The 19,207-nt window shown below is 42.1% G+C and overlaps 1 protein-coding gene across 4 annotated transcripts in view; it reads right to left on the minus strand.

The window, feature by feature from the left end:
- DACH2 (dachshund family transcription factor 2) overlaps positions 1 to 19,207 on the minus strand; it is a 303,182-nt gene that overhangs the window by 57,053 nt on the left and 226,922 nt on the right. For all 4 annotated transcript variants that reach the window (XM_035113844.3, XM_060270328.2, XM_035113842.3 and 1 more), the window contains 2 exons: positions 17,912 to 18,067; positions 12,169 to 12,341 (listed from right to left, as the gene is read on the minus strand). In XM_035113844.3, coding sequence (XP_034969735.1) covers positions 12,169 to 12,341; positions 17,912 to 18,067 — 329 coding nt within the window. The remainder of the gene's footprint in view (positions 1 to 12,168; positions 12,342 to 17,911; positions 18,068 to 19,207) is intronic.

Here is a 19,207-nt window from a genome sequence, read left to right on the forward strand (position 1 = left end):
AGGCTGTGCAGGGGGCTCTAGAACAGAGTTTCCTAATTGTAATACTGTATGTAGCATTTGCCTATTCCAAACACACTGCGCTGAAAATGTTGCCTGAAATTCGTTTTTTTAATAGGATAGTTATTGGACATTCAATGCCAAGTGAACCTCAAAATCATGTAACAGATGCCTATCTATTATACAGTGGTTAATCCTCAACGGACATGCTTTTTAACTCATTATCTCTTATTTAATGAACATACAATAACTAATAAAACTTAAAAGAGAAGCATTTAATTGCTGTACTATTTGTCTACTAATTAAAAATATTTGTTAACCTTAAACAGATCATAATCTATTCAAGGCCTTTTGTGCCTCTGTATCTTGAGGGCATTTTTGATTTAAATCAGTTTGAAACAAACATTGGGTGTTTTTTCCTTCTCTCTTCCCAGGGGACCTGTAGGATATTATTTCAGAGATTATAACTGTATTGGTAAGAAAAGGAGGAGAACAATAGGCACTACTATTTTGGGTAGTGAAAATGGCCTCTGGATTAAATTACCTAAATTGAGAAAGGACCTGAGAGAGAAACAAGGAAGCATTGGTTCTGTTTTTGAATTGTTCCCATCTATTGCATACATTTGAAGAGTTCCCCCCCCCTTAGTCTCCAATCCCTGCCTTACTCTCCCCAAATAACCCCTTTGATTCAAAACCTCCAGATGTTGTTGGACTCCAACTCCCATCAACCTCAGCCAGCATGGCCAATGGTCAGGAAAGATGGGAGTTGTAGTCTCTGGCCTAATGGAACAATGATAGAACAGCTTAACTTGCAAATAATGAACCCTTTTGGAAAGAGAAAGCAAATTTGCATCATTGCTAACTAAACAGGTGGGCACATGCTTGATGTGAGGAGGATTTCCATTTCCCAGGTAGGCAGTAGTGGAGCTCCCTAGAGGTTTGGATTCTTGACAAACTACATTTAGATGACACTTGGTGATAAATGAAGACCCAGCAATGAGAACCAGGATGTGGATTGAGACGTTCTCTATAATGGAAGGCAGTTGTGATTCTCTTTTTACCCCTTAATATATGCGAGCAGTTTCTTCTTTGCACGTAAACAGATCCATTTTTCAGCCCCGTAATCAGTATGCATCTATTAAGCTACTTAACAGCAATGAGCTGTGGTTCATTAGGTAGCTACTGTTGTGTCTCCGTCTAGTTAAAATTTCACAGCAAGTTAATCTATTTTATTACAAATGAGAACACAAGCGATAATGTCCCCGCCATTTTCCAAACACAGGGTTAACAGTATTTGTAACAAATCAATGAGGACATTTCAATAGAAAAATTGCAAAGCTCAAGGCCTGAAATCTTTTTTTTTTTTACACCTTGATGGCTTCATTCTGTCGTTTCTGAATTTTACAGCCCCGTGTCACTCTTCATGTATTTCAGTTTTGTTCTCCTGAAAATAGCTGTTGTTCCGCTAGCCCAATACATTAAAGGCTTCCTTCTGAATAGTGAATTACTACTCACTCAGAGAGAAGAAAATATCAGAAAAGCGCAAGGGGAACCTGTGGTGCTTGGACTCCAGCTCTTGTCAGGTCCAGCCAAGCATGGCCAATGGTCAGGAGTGGTGGGAGTTTCAGGGGAACCAGAGTGCCACAGATTCCCCATTTCTGTATTAGAAGACTGCTACAACAAAACTTAAGCCTGCTGTCAATAGGATTGCACTCTACTTGAAGGAACGGGGTTGCAGTCTGCAGGTGCTCCTGGATTGCCAGGTGGCACACGTGGCCAGCGGCGCATTTGCACAGCTTTGGCTGGAGTACCAGCTGCACCCTTTCCTAGATAAAGTACATGGAACTACCTTGAAGAGTGTTTGGAAACTTCAACTAGTGCAAAACACAGTGGCAAGAGTACTACGGTATCTGGCCACTTTTGGGGGGGGGGAGCATATTACTTTATCTTTGTCTAATCTGTGCTGGCTTCCAGTTCAATTGTGGGGACAATTCAAAGTGCTGGTCATCATTATTATTAAAATTTGTATACTGCTCTATACCTGTAGATCTCAGGGTGGTTAACAGCATAAGATCACTATCTATCTATCTATCTATCTATCTATCTATCTATCTATCATCTATCTATCTATCTATCTATCTATCATCTATCTATCTATCATCTAATCGATCATCTATCATCTGTCTGTCCATTCATTCATCCATCCATCCATACTAAAAATCAAAACAAAGACAACCAATAACCATCTCCCCTTTGACAACACATTTAAAAAGGCATTAGGTGTCAATCAGCCAAACACCTAGTTAAGAGGCACCTTTTAGCCTGGCACCTAAAGGTGCAAAACGAAGGCACCAGTCAAACCCTCTCCTCAGCTGTTACCTGCAGAATTTCTTAGGGTGGCATGAGTCTTAAGAGGGCCGCTTTTCCAGTCTTAACACCTGAGAAGGTCTGTAGGGAAGGAGGTGGTATTTGAATCTTACTTCAGCACTGGCAAAGGGACAGCGTCCTTCACTGCACAGAAGGGCATCAGGATGGCGTATGAATGAAAGACAACTCAACTGTGCACCAACATTTTGCCACGACGCCACGCCACCAGCACCTGCCACCTGATGCTCCTGTAGCCGGGTGGCAGAGCCTTGCCTTCTATGCCATTTCTCTTTACCAAGGCTTTCCAAGTTTTGTCTGAGAGTCATGTATATTGCTGGTTATTGTGGATATGTGAAATTATTGCATTTCTTATTGGTTTTATATTATTTTATTATGCACAGTTTTTTCTTACTTTTGGTACATTGCTTTGCATTTTTAAAAAGTTGAACAGTTTATATACATTGAAGTAAAATAATTAATAAATAGCTTCGTTGAGAAATTACCAGTTCTCTCTGTTCCTTTCTCATTCCATACAAACTGAAACTGCTGCCAGTTTAAAATAGGCAAACACATATGGGCTTAATAATAATAATAATAATAATAATAATAATAATAATAATATCAATTACCAATAAGTGTCCTATTTCCCTTTGCATCCCCCTTCTAACACATGTACAGAAATGCAGGACATTTTTCTCATACCCCACTCCCCTGAAAATGAACTGCAGAACTTCAACAGACCATCCAGTCATTAAAAAGCATTTAACATTACCTTTGGTCCTACTTTAGTGCTGTTAGTGTGCTGCCAAAGCTTTCTGTAGCTATTATTGGGCAAGTGGTGGTTGTGTGTGTGTGTGCGTGCGTGCACACACACACATGTGATTTAACTGTAGGAGTTTGCATGAGAACATTGATGTTTTATATGCATTTTTATGTTTTTGTTTTAAATGTAAGTCACCCTTGAATTTGTTAAGGGACTGTCTGAAATGCACTGGTTAACTGTTCCCAATAGATGTCAACATACATGCTAACCATACCCTAAAGGGATTCATACTGTACAATACATGTGGAAGTATTGACATTAGTGCTCCCATTTCCATGGATGGAACCCTATGCATATGCAAATGGAGAAGATCATGCATCAACCATAGGGGAGTGGCAGCTATCAGTAGTGTGTTAGTCCATGCATTTTGCATAGCCCCTTTATAAGTTCAGTACCAATGGCTACCACATGACAGAATATGGCTTTTGCCAGGGCCCAAGCTACCCATTCACAGTGACCAAGTCAGCTAAGCTCACAAGAACACATACATAACACACAGATACACACACATGCAGAGCATATCTATTCTTGACATAATCAACTTGACCTTACTACTTCCAGCAGTGATATTTCATAGTATTGATCTTCATTTGTGTGCCAAGTGTTTAGAGGAGCTGTGATGCTAAGGCTTGCTTGTTTATTTTTATTTCTAGTGCAGCTATAATTACTCATCCAAATGTTAATCTATTAATGAGTTCCTAAAGGACTTAATGGCATTTCTCTGCTGACAAGTGGGTTTTGCAGCTCTGTCTGAATACTGGAAATTTTATTCATACATTTGTCTCGATATTTCTTTTTAATTTATGCCTTTCCTCTTGTGATCTTCTAGGCAGGGCAATATGGGAGTTAACTCACTAATGAAACTGGAGGCAGCATAACAACATCACCCTGCTTCAGGACCAAATGTTACCATGTTTGGAGCGACTAGTCATCACATTCCCACTCCCCACAAATATTCAGAAATGGGGGTGCTCTGAACTGTTTTGCCCATGTTATCCTTGTAAACACACATGAGAGAATCATCCAAATGTTCCATACAATCCTACCACCAGGAAGTGGCAACCATGCCACAGGTAAAGTATAAATCAGGTTTAAATTGGATGGATGTGTTTCAATTCAGAACCTCATGTGAGCTACAACCTGCATATTTAGCTTCAGGAATGTAGACTTTCCCATTCTTTTCAACACAGGGGGCAATCCCAATGAATGAAACTCTTACGGTGGAGTTGGGGGATCTCCCTGTACACAGCAAAGCTTCTCATCCACAGCATCTCCCTGGAGCAACGACCTGAACTTCACACTTCCCTCCAGAGGAAGTAACTTTGGTATCAATAAAATGAATAGTCCTGTGTAGGTATTATGCCGGGGGGGGGGGAGAACTATCAACCTGAAGGCATTAACTCCACAAGCTCATCTCAGCCACCATGTCCCAGCATGCACCAGTTCCACCCTCTCTGTTCCCAACCTTCTCAACACTGAACTTACATAGAACACTCAGCATGGTTAGGAACTTTGATAATCAAGGGTGTCTAACTGCATGAATACTTCAACTCATGTCCAAGTGAATGCAATCAGAAGCCCCTTTCAGACTTTCCCCACACAACACAAGGAGATTAGGACCACACAACACAAGAAGATCCACTTACTAGTGGATAGGATGTTTGGGGCAGGGCCAGCATGCCCCCCCTGCCCCCTCCAAGAAGCATTTCCTGTTCAGGCCCGAACTGGACTTTTGTTTCACTATAATCTGAAAGATTAACTCCACCTTCAGCATGCATTAGCTTTTAATACCAGATGTTCACTTACTAATTTCACTGCATTGTGACCATTTCTCATCAACTCATTAATTGCCAGCTGCTCAGCCAAAGGAAAAACAACAACCCAAACAAACCCATAGATAATCAGAGGATATTGGTAAATAGCCAACCAAGAACACACCACTTTGGCAATTCTCTGTCAGTCGAAGAATAGTAACAGACACTTCCTTTGTGCTATTATAACATTTCCTGGACTTGTTATCAGTATTGCTACTCCAGATAAGTGGGGAGGGGGAAAAATAAATTAATGACCCAACAAAGATCTTTGTTAAAATGTAACAAATGTAAAATGTAAGAGGACATTTAGTGCAGGAATGAGGAACTTCTGGCCCTCCAGATGTTGTTGCACCACAACTCTCATCAGCTGTGGTCAGCATTTAAAATGGTTGGGAATACTGAGAGTCACAGTCCAGCAACAGCTGGAGAGCCACAGTTTCCCCACTCCTCATTTGGAGGAACAGTCAAACGACATTATATGTCAGTCAACAACATATGTGATAAAATCCCATCAAACAGACAGATGGGCTCAGCAGGGGTGGCATGGATGAGAAAAGTGGAAACTTGAGTTTAATGCCATCTTCCTTCTGCACACCCTGCTGCAATTTCCTTTTGGCATCTGGTTGGTCACTATGGAACATATGAAGCTGGAGCTTTGCTCAGGTCCAGCAGGGCACTTAGTATGTTCTATATAATATAATAATAATAATAATAATAATAATAATAATAATAATAATAATAATAATAATATTTTATTTGTACCCCGCAACAAATACTAAAATACATTAAAATATCACAGATTAAAAACTTCCCTAAACAGGGCTGTCTTTAGGTGTTTTCTAAATGTCAGGTAGTTGTTTATCTCCTTGACCTCCGATGGGAGGGCATTCCACAGGGCAGGCGCCACTACCGAGAAGGCCCTCTACCTGGTTCCCTGTAGCTTTGCTTCTCGCAGTGAGGGAATTGCCAGAAGGCCCTCGGCGCTGGATCTCAGTGTCCAGGCTGAGCAATGGGGGTGGAGACGCTCCTTCAGGTATATAGGACCTGGTATATAGGACCATATAGGATATAGGTATAGGATATAGGTATATAGGATCATATAGTTAAGGAACAACAGGGGAGGTGAATGCATACTGAGGCTGTTAGCTGAGACTCAACTGCAACTCCAGACATGTTGCAACACCTCCACCCTGCCATGTCCACCCCATCCCCAAGCTCTGCACAGAGATTCAAGAGGCCAGAAAAGCCACATACACCCCACCCGTATAGCATTGCTTTAGAAGTCCCATTTGCCTCTGGCTGCGAGAAACACAAGAAGAAGGAGAAAGAAGAAGTCAGCTGTACCTGTCCCTCAAATCTACATGGCTAAACTTGGGAGGGGTGCAGCAAGCCCTTCTAGTCATGTTAAATGCACTGCCCATCCTTCTTTTTGCCTAGCCATTATTTTCCATCACACGGTTCACTTTCTTCAAACTAATTAGGCTTTTCTCTCTCTCGAGCTCCCAGCAATCTCCTTCCTACTATGAAAACATTCCTTATTTGATGCTGTGTCTGACTGATTAAATGATGTTTCCAGGCTTTAATGACGTTAATGCTATTTCCAGCCCACATTAGGGCTATATTTGTTATTAACAACAAACGCTGGCGGCTGAGCCAACATTAAAAGGACCTGAAGCACAGCAAAAGGCTAATAAGCGATTGGTCTGACAATATTCCCAGGTTAGCTTTTACAGAAAAGCATGTGGATTTGCAACTCAAAATAGCTCTCCCAACATTAAAGACAAACACAGCACATTGGTTATTATTTACCAGAAGCTACCACTGAGCTTTGAAAGAACTTTTATCTGGCACTTATGGGTCTCAAACCTGCATCCCCAAGGAAGAAGCATCGATTCCTCCTGCTATACCATCAATTGCACAGCAAACTGAATTGCAGTTGTTTCAGAACTGGGAGATCTGCAGTGTTCTTACCATTAGGCATGTGTATCAGTAAAACTACTACTACTACTAATATATTGATGCATTTGAAGTGCCATATTATCAAAGTGCCTCCTACGCCAGTGTTTGTTTTTTTAAATGAATCAAATGATTTTCAAGATTCCAAGGGATCTCGGGAGGTCAACCTCCCACTCAGTGCAGGATCTATAATGCAGAATGCAACAATGGGAACAGTCTGCACCATACAATTAAAGCACATCCAACACGCATTTACAGAACCTGGCTACCCCCCCCAACCCCCGAGAACTGTAGTTTCCCATTCACAGAGCTACAAATCAATTAACAAACTACAGTTCCTAGCATTTTGGGAGGGGAAGACATTGTGCTTTAAATGTGTGTTGGGTGTACGATGGTGTGGACCCTGCCTGTTCGTATCCCTGACAGATGGGTGGCCACCCCCTGCTTAAATACCTGTAGTGAGGAAGAGCCACCACTCCCCAGGGCAGCCTGTTTCCACTGTCAAACAGATTTCACTGCCATGACATTTCTCCTAATGTTTAGTTGAAGTGTGTTTTCTTCCAATTTCTACCCATTAATAATAATTCTAGCCCTGCCTCATGCAGTGACAGAGAAAAAGTCTGTTTGAGCCAAAAGGTTGGCAGAGCTGCAAATATGACTCTATCTTTGCACAATAATAAGCTACATTCCAGACCATGCAAAAGATAGGGGTTTACCTCCCCCCTTGCCCCCCTCTATCTTTCATCTAGACAAGCAGGAGACATTACCAGAGTTTAATGGCACATTCTGGCCAGGCAAAAGCACTCAACAAGACTGAGGAACAGGATGGATGAAAAACATGGCCTAGGGAGAGAGGGTGTGGCCTGGGGAGTGTCCTGTGGGCTGCATAAAGAGAATGGAGGGCCACAATCAGCCCCCATGACTTAGGTTATACATCCCTGTTGTATAGATGATAGTGTTATGTGTGGCTATCTGACTTCTAGGACTATCCAACTGGAATTCTTCTGAAATGCTTCTCATGCAAATTTATCTTTATTTATTTTTTGAATTCGAATGACCTGGTCTTCTCTCTAAAGTGATATAGTAGGAATCTACAAATATATATGCAACAAATTTTGTGTTAGTTACAGGTAGGTAGCCGTGTTGGTCTGAGTCGAAGCAAAATAAAAAAATTCCTTCAGTAGCACCTTAAAGACCAACTAAGTTTATATTTTGGTATGAGCTTTTGTGTGCATGCACACTTCTTCAGATACACTTGAAACAGAAGTAAAATAAAAAAATTCCTTCAGTAGCACCTTAAAGACCAACTAAGTTTATATTTTGGTATGAGCTTTCGTGTGCATGCACACTTCTTCAGATACACTAGAAATTTTGTGTTGTGAAGGAATAGTTTGCTGTACTTTTCACTTCCTTGTATTCATTTCATTTCACTTTGTTGTTGTTTAGTTGTTTAGTTGTGTCCGACTCATGGACCAGAGCATGCCAGACACTCCTGTCTTCCACTGCCTCCCGCATCATTTCACTTCCTTCTGTTTATTTCCTCCTTCTGGCTACCACATTTTAAGAAGGATGTTGACAATCTGGATCATGACCCCTGGAGGACAACCAGAACAGTGAAAGCCTTGGAAACTAAAAGTCCAAGAAGGAATGGTTGAAAGAGCTGGATAAACTTAGCTTAGAGAAAGGAAGATTATTGGGGGAGGGGGGAGCGTGATAAAAAAAACAACCAAAGGACTGCTATCTGAAGGACTTGCCTAACACTGGCATGTGGCCCCCAGAAGGTTGACTGTGAGAAAAAGTGGACCTACTTCCTGGATCTCCCCCACTTCTCAGTCTTAACAGCTGTTCCAAGGAGTTTGCTATTTATTCATTATTATTATTTTTAAAAACAACTTTTTAGTCACCTTTCTGTAAAATGCAGATATGACACACAATATAAAATATACATAGCAACATGTCAAGAAAGGACAGAAAAGAACATGAAACCACCAGCAGTCAGAGCTTGGCAGCAGGATAAAAAATTCAACTCAAGTTTCAACTAAGAACACTGTCTTCCAAGAAGACTTTGCCCCCCCCCAAAAAAAATAAGAGGGCACAACCTGTTGGAGAAACAAGTACAGTGAGAAAAACCGGTACAGTGGATGCTTGGGTTGCCAACGTGATCTGTGCAGGATGCACGTTCGCAACCCGCAGTGTTCGCAACCCGCGTCTGCGCACACGTGGGTTGTGATTCGGCGTTTCTGCATATGCGCAAAGCACTATTTAGCGCTTCTGCGCATGCGCTGAACCCGGAAGTAACCGGTTCGGCATGGAGCACAACCTGGAAGGATGAACCCTGCAGTGGGCATAACATGAGGTATGACTGTATACTGTTTGGAATAGTGAGTTTCACAGGGTGGCATGCTCACTAGTGGACACTTTTGAGTGCTAACCATCTTCACTTTTATGGCTGAGTGGGGATTTGGACTGGGGCTTGTGTCGAAGTTCAGACCTAGAACCTAGGGTTTCCTTAAAGGAGGAGCAGAGGGAGCATAACCTCTCCCCCAGCAGAACTCCAGGCTGCCAGCAATTCTGACAATGGAGTCACTGCATCCAGATATTAATGAAAATGAATTCAGACCATTGACAAGGGAGTCCTTAGATCTAGGCATCAATGACAATGGAGTCACTGGGTAAGACATGCGTGGCAATGGATTCAGACCAATGACAGGTGTATCACTTCACCCTAGACATCACCAGAGGGCTCCACACCAGTTGCCTAAATTCCTGGCTGGCTCATTCCATCTGGAGTCATAAGGACATGGAAGAAGGTGAGCCAGGAGCTTCAGGACCATCTGTGAAGTGCCCAGGTAGCTTCATGCAAGGCTACTTAGCAGGGGAGATAATTACCGTAGTTTTCACTCTAGACCAGGCACCCCCAAACTGCAGGCCCTCCAGATGTTTTGGCCTACAACTCCCATGATCCCTAGCTAACAGGACCAGTGGTCGGGGATGATGGGAACTGCAATCCAAAACACCTGGAAGGCCGAAGTTTGGGGATGCCTGCTCTAGACCATAAGACACACTTAGTTTTCAGAGGAGGAAAGGGGGAAAGCCCCATTTTTTTGGGGGGGGGAATCAGCCCAGAGTTGTGCAGCTTCTTTTGCAAAGAGGAAAAGCCCCATTTTGTAAAGGATCAGCTCAAACTTGTTGAGTTTACTTTGCAAAGGGAAAAAATCCTGTTAAACTCACAGTTGTGCAGCTTCTGATAATCTAATCAGCCAGATAATCCAATCAGGCAGTCACATGTTGCTGGGGAAACAAACAGCCTCCCTCTGCAGAACATTCAACAATGGAGGCCTGGGCAAGGGGGTGGGGCCAGAAAGCTAGGGTCCCTTATCTCCCTCCTCCATCTCTTGCAATCAGCTGCTGAGCGGCATCTTTTCAACACCCCTCTTTCCCTCTTGTTAGCCTTTAGTTCTTATTTTTTTTATATATATATAAAGCATGATCTGCTTTTTGCCCCAGGCAATTCGGCTCCAGGGAACACACATTTGCTCCATAAGACGCACAATCCCCTTACTTTTTAAGAAGGAAAAAAGTGTGTCTTATGTAGCGAAAAATATGGTACATATATACACTTGTATGGATCAGGTTCTGGTTGAGAGGAAGGGTGGTGGAGTCTCTGGCTCCTATGTAACAGCTCCAGTCACAACAACATCATACATTTAAAACACTATTATACCACCTTTAGCAGTCATGGTTTCCCTCAAAGAATCCTAGGAGCAGTGAGGGTACTGAGAGTTGTAAGGCAACCCATTCCCCACACAGAGCTACAGTTCCCAAAGTTCCCTGGATAGGGGCATTGATTAAACCACAATGGGAAATGTATAGTGTAGAAGATGAAGCCTCCATTAGAGCTTCAAACATCCGTGCAAAGCCTTCCTGAACTGGGGAAATGAGTAATCTTCCCATTCCTAGTCCTACACTCAACAGCCAGCTTACACTCATTCAGTTCATTCTGCGCTTTTTAAAGACATATTCTGCAGAACAGAGAGTGCTAACATTTTGTTTAAAATTCTGATCCCATGGATGACTTACAGCAAGCCAAGATTCAAAGAGAGGGAGTTTCCTCAGCGGGACTGTAAAGGCAGGGATTTACAGTAGAGTTTTTGACAAAGAGTCTTTACTACAGAAGTGCTAGTAGGACCTGCTAATCACATGAGGCTAGATTAAAAATGGCAAGGAAGGCTTTCTAAATGGGCCTACTGTAGCTCTTCCTAATGTATAGTGTTCTTGTCAAGATGAAATCAAATTTCATAGTTATGACATTTCTTTCCAGAGTACTAAACGTTAACTTTGCTGAGCAGGCACATTTTGCAGCAGGGTAGTGGCGAAGGCAGGGAGAGACAGCTTTGTTTTAGATAAATTAAGGCAAGGAGGGAGACACACATGATAACCTCATTCAAAGATGTCCATGAAGCAGACTCTTCTGACACTACAGAGAAGCAACTAACTCATACAACAGCTTGCAATAGGGTTTGCACAATTCAATCTATTGATTGCATTAATCCCATTTAAACATTATAATTGAATCAACAGATGGACTAATATTGGTGAGCATCAGCAAGGCCCACATTGATGCAGGCTCTGGGCTGTCGTTTAACAACAACACTCTTGATTCTGGAGTCTGCCATTTTTGTTTTCAACAATGCCATGGATGATGACTCTATTCCAGGCATTATATGGGGCAGGGGAGAGGAAAAGGCTGCTCTCAGGAACTGTTGCCTCCACCATGATTAGCACACACACAAACCCACGAAGTCTGAAGGAAGGAAGGTCGCCACTGTGTTCTAAGTACTTGAGATGACTCCATTCATTGTTTCTATTCATTTTCCAATTGCTCCAATTTTTGCTGTTTGGGGTTCATATATGTGCAATAACTCTTAGGATCCTGGAACTTCACTTCCTACTTCCCTGGGCTATATGACTTGCAGAGCACATTACCTATGCATGACAACTCACTCCCCTAAACCTTGCTGACCTGAGAGACATGCCCCTTGAACTAGAAACAGATCATCTCAGGAGATAACCCAGTTTCCTGTATTTATTTTCTCTGTGTGGAAAAGAGCTTGTAAATATGAGGTCCTCCCTTCTTGCTGCCAGGGTATATTCCAACAAGAGCTGCACCATGTGATTATGTTGATTGTGTAACTAAGCTTTGAGCCTTACCTTTATAACTGAAGCTCCTGCTCTTGAGAGAGGACTGTGCATCTGAGCTGCAGCGGCCATGTTAGCTATAGTGTTGAGATGGTTCATCTGATTCATAGCCATTGCCACTGAAGCAGGAGGTAGGCCAACTGGAAGAAGTGGGTGGGGCATCATCATAAAAGGCAGATCTATTCCTGGGGGGGGAAAACAGGCTGTGGATCAATTAAGTATTGTTATTTTTTTCATTCCTTAATAATCTGACATTTTACTCAAGACTGCAACTGTTCCATGCAATTAATAATCTATCAGATCTTTTCCCCACCAAATTGCAGGTGGAGTGATAAGAAAATCTGTGGTATCTGTGGATGTTACAAGAAAAGAGATAGGGGTGGGAAGCTACATAGAGCCACAGGGCACTTTTAAAATGTCTTAAGTTTTTTCTGTCTGCACTGGAGGAGATGGAGGAAGAGGATGAAGAGGAAGAGGAAGAAAGTGAGGGAACACAGAGAGACCTGAAAGATATAGAGATCTGTGGCTTTTTCTTTGAAGTGCTGAAAAGGAGGCATGGAATGATGCCCATTCTTTTTCCATCTGTTAATCATATTGATTATGGTCCATTTGGACTGCCTTTGACAAGCCCCCATCTGCCTGCCTTCTTACTTGCAACCAGTTAGGGGTAGGGCTCTCTGTCATCCCTGGCCCCACCAACTTCGCCCCCCCCCCTGCTTACCACTGCACTAGTCCCAACTCCTCCACCAACGCTGTCTCCGAAAAATTTTACACATCACTTGGGAAGACAGGTGAACTAATATCAGTGTACTGGAAGAAGCAAAGATCACCAGTGTTGAAGCAATGATTCTTCAACATCAACTTCGTTGGACTGGTCATGTTGTGCGGATGCCTGATGATCGTCTTCCAAAGCAACTACTGTATTCTGAACTTTAAAATGGAAAGCGTAATGCTGGTGGTCAACAAAAGAGGTTTAAAGACTTCTCCAGGCAAATATATATATAAAAAATGTAGTATAAACACTGACAACTGGGAAACACTGGCCTGTGAGCGCTCCAGTTGGAGAATAGCCTTTACCAAAGGTGTCATGGGCTTTGAAGACACTCTATCTCAGAACGCAAGGGAGAAACATGCTAAGAGGAAGGCACGCTTGGCAAATCCACACCGTGATCAACTCCCACCCGGAAACCAATGTCCCCATTGTGGAAGGATGTGTGGATCTAGAATTGGCCTCCACAGTCACTTACGGACCCATTGTTAAAACCGTGTTTATGGAAGACAATCTTACTCGGATATGAGTGATCACCAAAGAAGAAGAAGAGGAAGAGGAAGAGGAAGAGGAAGAGGAAGAGGAAGAGGAAGAAGAAGAAGAAGAAGAAGAAGAAGAAGAAGAAGAAGAAGAAGAAGAAGAAGAAGAAGAAGTCCCAATGGGCATTAGCCACTACTTGACACATATCATTAATAAAATAATGTGTTTTAAAAAAAAAAAAGATTTAAGATAGCCTAAAATGATTAAGACCAATCATTACTTCCCAGCCAGGTCAAAAAGTGTGTAACATCTTGACCTGGAGTCCAAAATCAGAGAGGGAGCCAAATAGATACTCTGCAACATAGAGCTCCATCCAAGACCATATCCTCCAAACAGCTTCCGGAAGAACTGTATTTTCTTGTTTCAGTTGTCATGCAATGGCCAGGATTGAGCAGCTATAGGATATCTTGAATTTCATTACGGTGTGTTATCTTGGTTTATTTTTTAAGTATTGTTACTTTCCTCAAGCCCTTGGGGAAAGGTGAGGAATAGACGTTGAAATAAACAAATCCACACTGCAAACAGATGGCATTTTCAAGGGGCGAAGCTTTCTTAACAAAGATGGAGATAATATTTTAAGCAGAGTGAACTTGGGCATAAAACACTGACATAAATGGTAATTATAAAAGACCAGAAAAACAGACAACTCTGGTGCATAACCCAGGTTACAAATATGCAGCTGCAAGAACACAGAGTTGGATGTCAGTGGAGAAACTTCTTCAGTCAAAAAGATTCATTGTATAACTGACCAGCAAAGCGTTGGTTGCTCTTCCTGTTAAGTTTTAATGATGGGATGGCTTGTTTTCAAATTTATAATTATTATGAACTTATTATGAACTTTTAAAATGTTTTTGTAACTGAGGACATTTTTAGCTACCTTTATGTCCACAGATGGAAAACAGGGCAAACATTTTAATAACTATAAAGGGAAGAGGTGATCTCCAGGCTCATTCACATTAATCCAAATCAGCTTTCACCAACCTGGTGCCCTCCAGATGTTTAGGGCCACAACTCCCATCAGCCCCAGACTTCTTGATGAAAGTGACACAAAATCATTATTCAGATATCAACTGAAATGAATCTTGAGATCATTCCCCCTGTCTCCTACACATAGCTGCCAAGTCGCCCGTTTCATGGGAAACCCCTGTATTTAAACCCGTTTCCCGCTGTTATCCCGAATAGGAAAAAAAATCCCGTAAATCCCCTGGATTTCCTACCTGCCAGGAAGGCTCCTTCTGCGCATGTCTGGACATGTGTAGAACCGATTTCGGGTGCCGCTCTGCCCATGTCTGGGCACCGGAAATCGGGCAGAGAGGCACCGGAAGTTGCTTCTACGCATGTCCAGATATGTGTAGAAGCGACTTCCGGTGCTGTGCCGCTGCTGATCCTGGATTTCTCTTACCAGGAGTTGGAGGGTATGCTCCTATGCTTTGGGCTTGCACACACGCACACCCTTCTCCTCCTGCTCATGCGATACAAGGGGAAAGAAAATGTGCATTTTAACCTTAGAACATCTAGGATATTAAACTGCAGTTTGATTTGGGTTTCTGTTACTTGTGGTTGGAATCAACCACAATTCACTGAGTTCGTGAGCAACCCCACCCACCTGACTGGGTTGGCCCAGTCACTCTGGGCAGCTTCCAACAAATATAACATTAAACATTTTAAATTTCCCAATACAGGGCTGCCTTCAGATGTCTTCCATAAGTTGTATAATTATTTATCTCCTTGACATCTGATAGGAGGGTGTTTTACAGGGTAGGTGCCACTACTGAGAAGGCTCTTCGCTTAAACCAGCAATGAGGAACCCGTGGCCTTCCAGATATAGCTGGACTACAACTCACATCACCCCATGCTGGTTGCCCCTGACAGGAACTGGAATCCAACAACACCTGGAGGGCGGAACGTTTTCAATTCCTGTTGTATATACAGGATGGGGAAACTGCAGCCCTCCTGATGTTGTTGGACTCCAACTACCACCAGTCCTATCCAAAATAACTAGTGGTCAGGGATGAAGGAAATTCTCATCCAGCAACATCTGGAGGGCCAGAGGTTCCCCATCCCTAGTATAGACTGTGCTTGTCATATGGAGTCAATGCATTAAAGGGCTGAGTAAAGCAAAACCAGAAGGTGTAATTGTACATGGAACACCAAAAGGAAGCCACTGTAGATGTTGGAGCACTAGCCCTCTCACCACCACTTCCAAGCACAAGACGTGAAATAATTTCCACTGTCCCTCACAGGAGTAGCAGTCATGCAAGACCTATATATATATATATATATATATATATATATATATATATATATCCCGAGAATAAATTTTGTGCTAGGGATGGACAAGGATGTATTACACATCCATCTTTAGCCCCAACCATTTTTATATTTACTTTTTGAGCACGTTAATCTGTTTAAATTTTATGTGCACCACAATCTCTGAAGATAGGGCTGGATCTGAATTTAAACACAAATTAATCTGATTCGGTGTTGGTCATTTGCTCTGCATGTTATGATTTTATAATTTTTTCTGGTGTTTCATTGATTTTATTGCACACTGCTGAGAGGTTGCCAGTTGAGAAATGTTAACAGAAAATGCTAAATAAATAAATAAAATTAATTGATCGCTTAGATGGGCTTTGGAACAGTGTGCGTGTGACATCTCTTTTCTTTAAGCAGTTCTACAACCTCACCCAACCCTCCAAGCTCATACAAACATAAGTCTTTGTTTCCTCATTGATGCTCCCACAGCAGTCTGGTAATCTTTCCTCATACTCCACGGAGTTTTCAACCCTCCCAGACACCATCTGTCTGCACTGAGTTGCGTGCCTACTTAGAGTCCAATTGACATGCAAACTAAATGCAAACTACAAACGGAATTTAACAGCACATTGCCAGTTTTAAGGGACAATACATCAAGTGCTTTCAAAAGGGTGTGTGAAGGAAATGCATCTCATGTTCACAAATCAGACATAATGCCTGATATTCAGTAAACCCTTGAATTGTCTTGTGGAAGGCTGCTGAGTGATCAGCAAGACAACAGGGTGATCAACAATAATAATAATAATAAATAGTGAAATAATCTGAAAGGAAGGAAAGAAATTTCATTTGCAGACCTTGAAAAGATACTAGATACTACAAATGTGTTGAACTCCTCAGTACAGAAAATGAAATTTAGCAGTATATAGAAGTTAGCTACTGTCATTCAGTGTGACACAAGAAGTCTAGGGATTTTCAGCCAAATAGGGGATCAGAGAATGCGTTGTTATAAGAACCAGTGCAAATTGCTCAGTGTGTTCAACTAACGTTGGGAGTGATAATCAATATACTTTGTATCACATCACAAATATATGTATCTTAAGTAAATTGCATAAACCTACCTTTAATATTTCAGAACACAAATTAAGACATTTATTTCTCCCTCATTCATTTGCTGTCACCCTTTCACAACTTTTTTCCTCTTTGTCTATCTGGCATGCAACCCATCCACATTCTTTTCCTTCTCCTGCCTGGACAAAATATTCTTTTGTGCACCAGGAAAGAAAGAAGGCTGTATTTTCCAATGATTTCAAACCACTAAGTTTGGCAGAATTACCAAAGAAACTTGTATAACAAGGAATCATTATTTCCAGCTTTAATTCAAAAACCAAATGTTCACTTCCCATTTGTTTGCACACATAAAAAAGTAAGCAAACCCAAGCAAAAGTGCTTAGATTTCAGTGTAACTCATGAAAGATCTAGGACTACAAGTTAAAGCTCTGGTCCTAAGTATTAGGCCCAAGTTTGAAGGGGATAATAACACCCCCAGAGATTGGATTAATGGAGTGGGTGAATTCTAACATTTTGTTAATTGTGGTCTCACCTTTAAATAAGGGACAGTCAAGGTTCTTTCCTTTCCTTTACCAAAATGATAAAGACAGATGATTTCCAAGGACAGTGGTAGCTGGTACACATTGCAACTGGTAGGGCAGAAAGTACGGAGCTCAACAGTAGGTGGAGCCAGAGCCAAAGACAGGTTGAGCCAACACATCCTACCTTCACCTCATCCTCCTACCCCCTGGATACAGTATGTTGTAAGCAGGAAGGCAGACAGGTGAGTCTGAAAAAATCAAGACTGAGATTGGTTGGGCCCATTTGCCCTAAAGAACCAGCCTCCACAGGCCAGGGAAATTGTGTTCCTGGAATGTTGACTGGGCTGTTGAGAGCAGCCACATTGGTCACTTGAAGCAGTATTAAGGTTTTCCTGATACTGTAAATACCTTGTATTTAAGAACACCATCCTGACAATTCTTAGAATCCACTTGGCTCTCAAAAAGTTTCTAAGTATCTCCACACACTTTTGCAGGGGATGAACGTGTGGTAGGATTTTCAGCCCTACCACATGTTTTCAGCTTTCCTCCCACACTTCTCATGGCCATGTGGAGAATGAAAAGAGGACAGCATCATACATACTGTTTGTGAGCAGGTGGTTTTGCTGCAGAGGGCTGAGAGGATGAGCACTTCCCAGACTTGGCTGCCCTGCCAGTGTCGCATGGCTGACCCCATGATGGGATCCCGGTGGGATGGGTGACTGAAGTTTCTCTTTATCCCATGAAGATTCACTTCCACCTGGAAAAGAGTGTGCAAAGATTGGGCTTTGAGCAATTATTTTTCATCGCTGGCAAAGGGTCAAGAAAAGATTTTCCCCCTACCCTGACAGGAAGATTAAAATAATAATAATAGTTAATTAGATGAAATGTTCAATTATGCATTAAGGTGTGTGGGGGAAACAACAATACATACAACAAACTAAAGAAAGGACACAAATATAACCCCAACACAGGATGTCTGTGAGGTCAAGAGTTTACTAAGATACAATCGGGCAGAAGAAAAGAGAAAGCCCATCTGTAAGGAGAAGAAAGATCTAGTGACATCCATATATTCTGGGCTGCTGCTGACATATAGAATTGAACATCCAACATATTGGATTACAAAATAAAGTTCCACCAAATAGCACTGAATGGCTGTGTTTTCTCTTTCCCTTGTAATAGGTGTAAGTTATGGGTTTGGTTTGTTTTGTTTTGTTTTGTTGCAGTATAGCAAATAGACCCCACAGGAATAAGATGTTCAGGGACAATGGCTAAATGAAGTTCCTACATAATGGACTCTAGATTTGTGCATGTGACATACCCATGAAATTTTTTAAAAAAATGATGGAGAAGATTGACTGCACTCTCTGTCCATGTCCCTGACTTCCACAAATGTGACCAAAGACTACATACATACAGAATACATGAGCTCTGACCAGGAAATCCACCACCCAGAATTCCCAATTATGTGGAAAGAGCCTATGCTGTTAAACTAGAAATGGGGAACCAGTGACTCTCCAAACTTTGGCCTCAGATTATAGGTGCCCAATGGCACCCATGACATAACGTGATGTCATGATGTCATATTACATTGGCGCTTCGCAGCGGCACATCTGAGGCCTTGAAGACCTCTGACATCGCCTCAGAAGTCTGGAAGTCACATCAGAGCCCTGCGGTGTGGGTGCCCAGGCCCCCAGGGCCCCCTATAGTTGGCACCAGTGTCTCTCTCCAGGTGTTGTTGGATCATAGTTTCCATCATCTCTAACCACTGTATTGGCTAGTTGTGACTGATTAGAGTTGGAGTCCAACACCATATGGAGAATCATAGGCTCCCCATCTCTGGTATATAACGCACAGAGTATGGAATCTTTTCAGCTCTTCAAGTAAACAAGCACATCTC

Source organism: Zootoca vivipara, chromosome Z2 (genome assembly GCF_965207765.1).
Source record: "Zootoca vivipara chromosome Z2, rZooViv2.hap1.1, whole genome shotgun sequence".
Classification (NCBI taxonomy): Eukaryota; Metazoa; Chordata; class Lepidosauria; order Squamata; family Lacertidae; genus Zootoca; species Zootoca vivipara.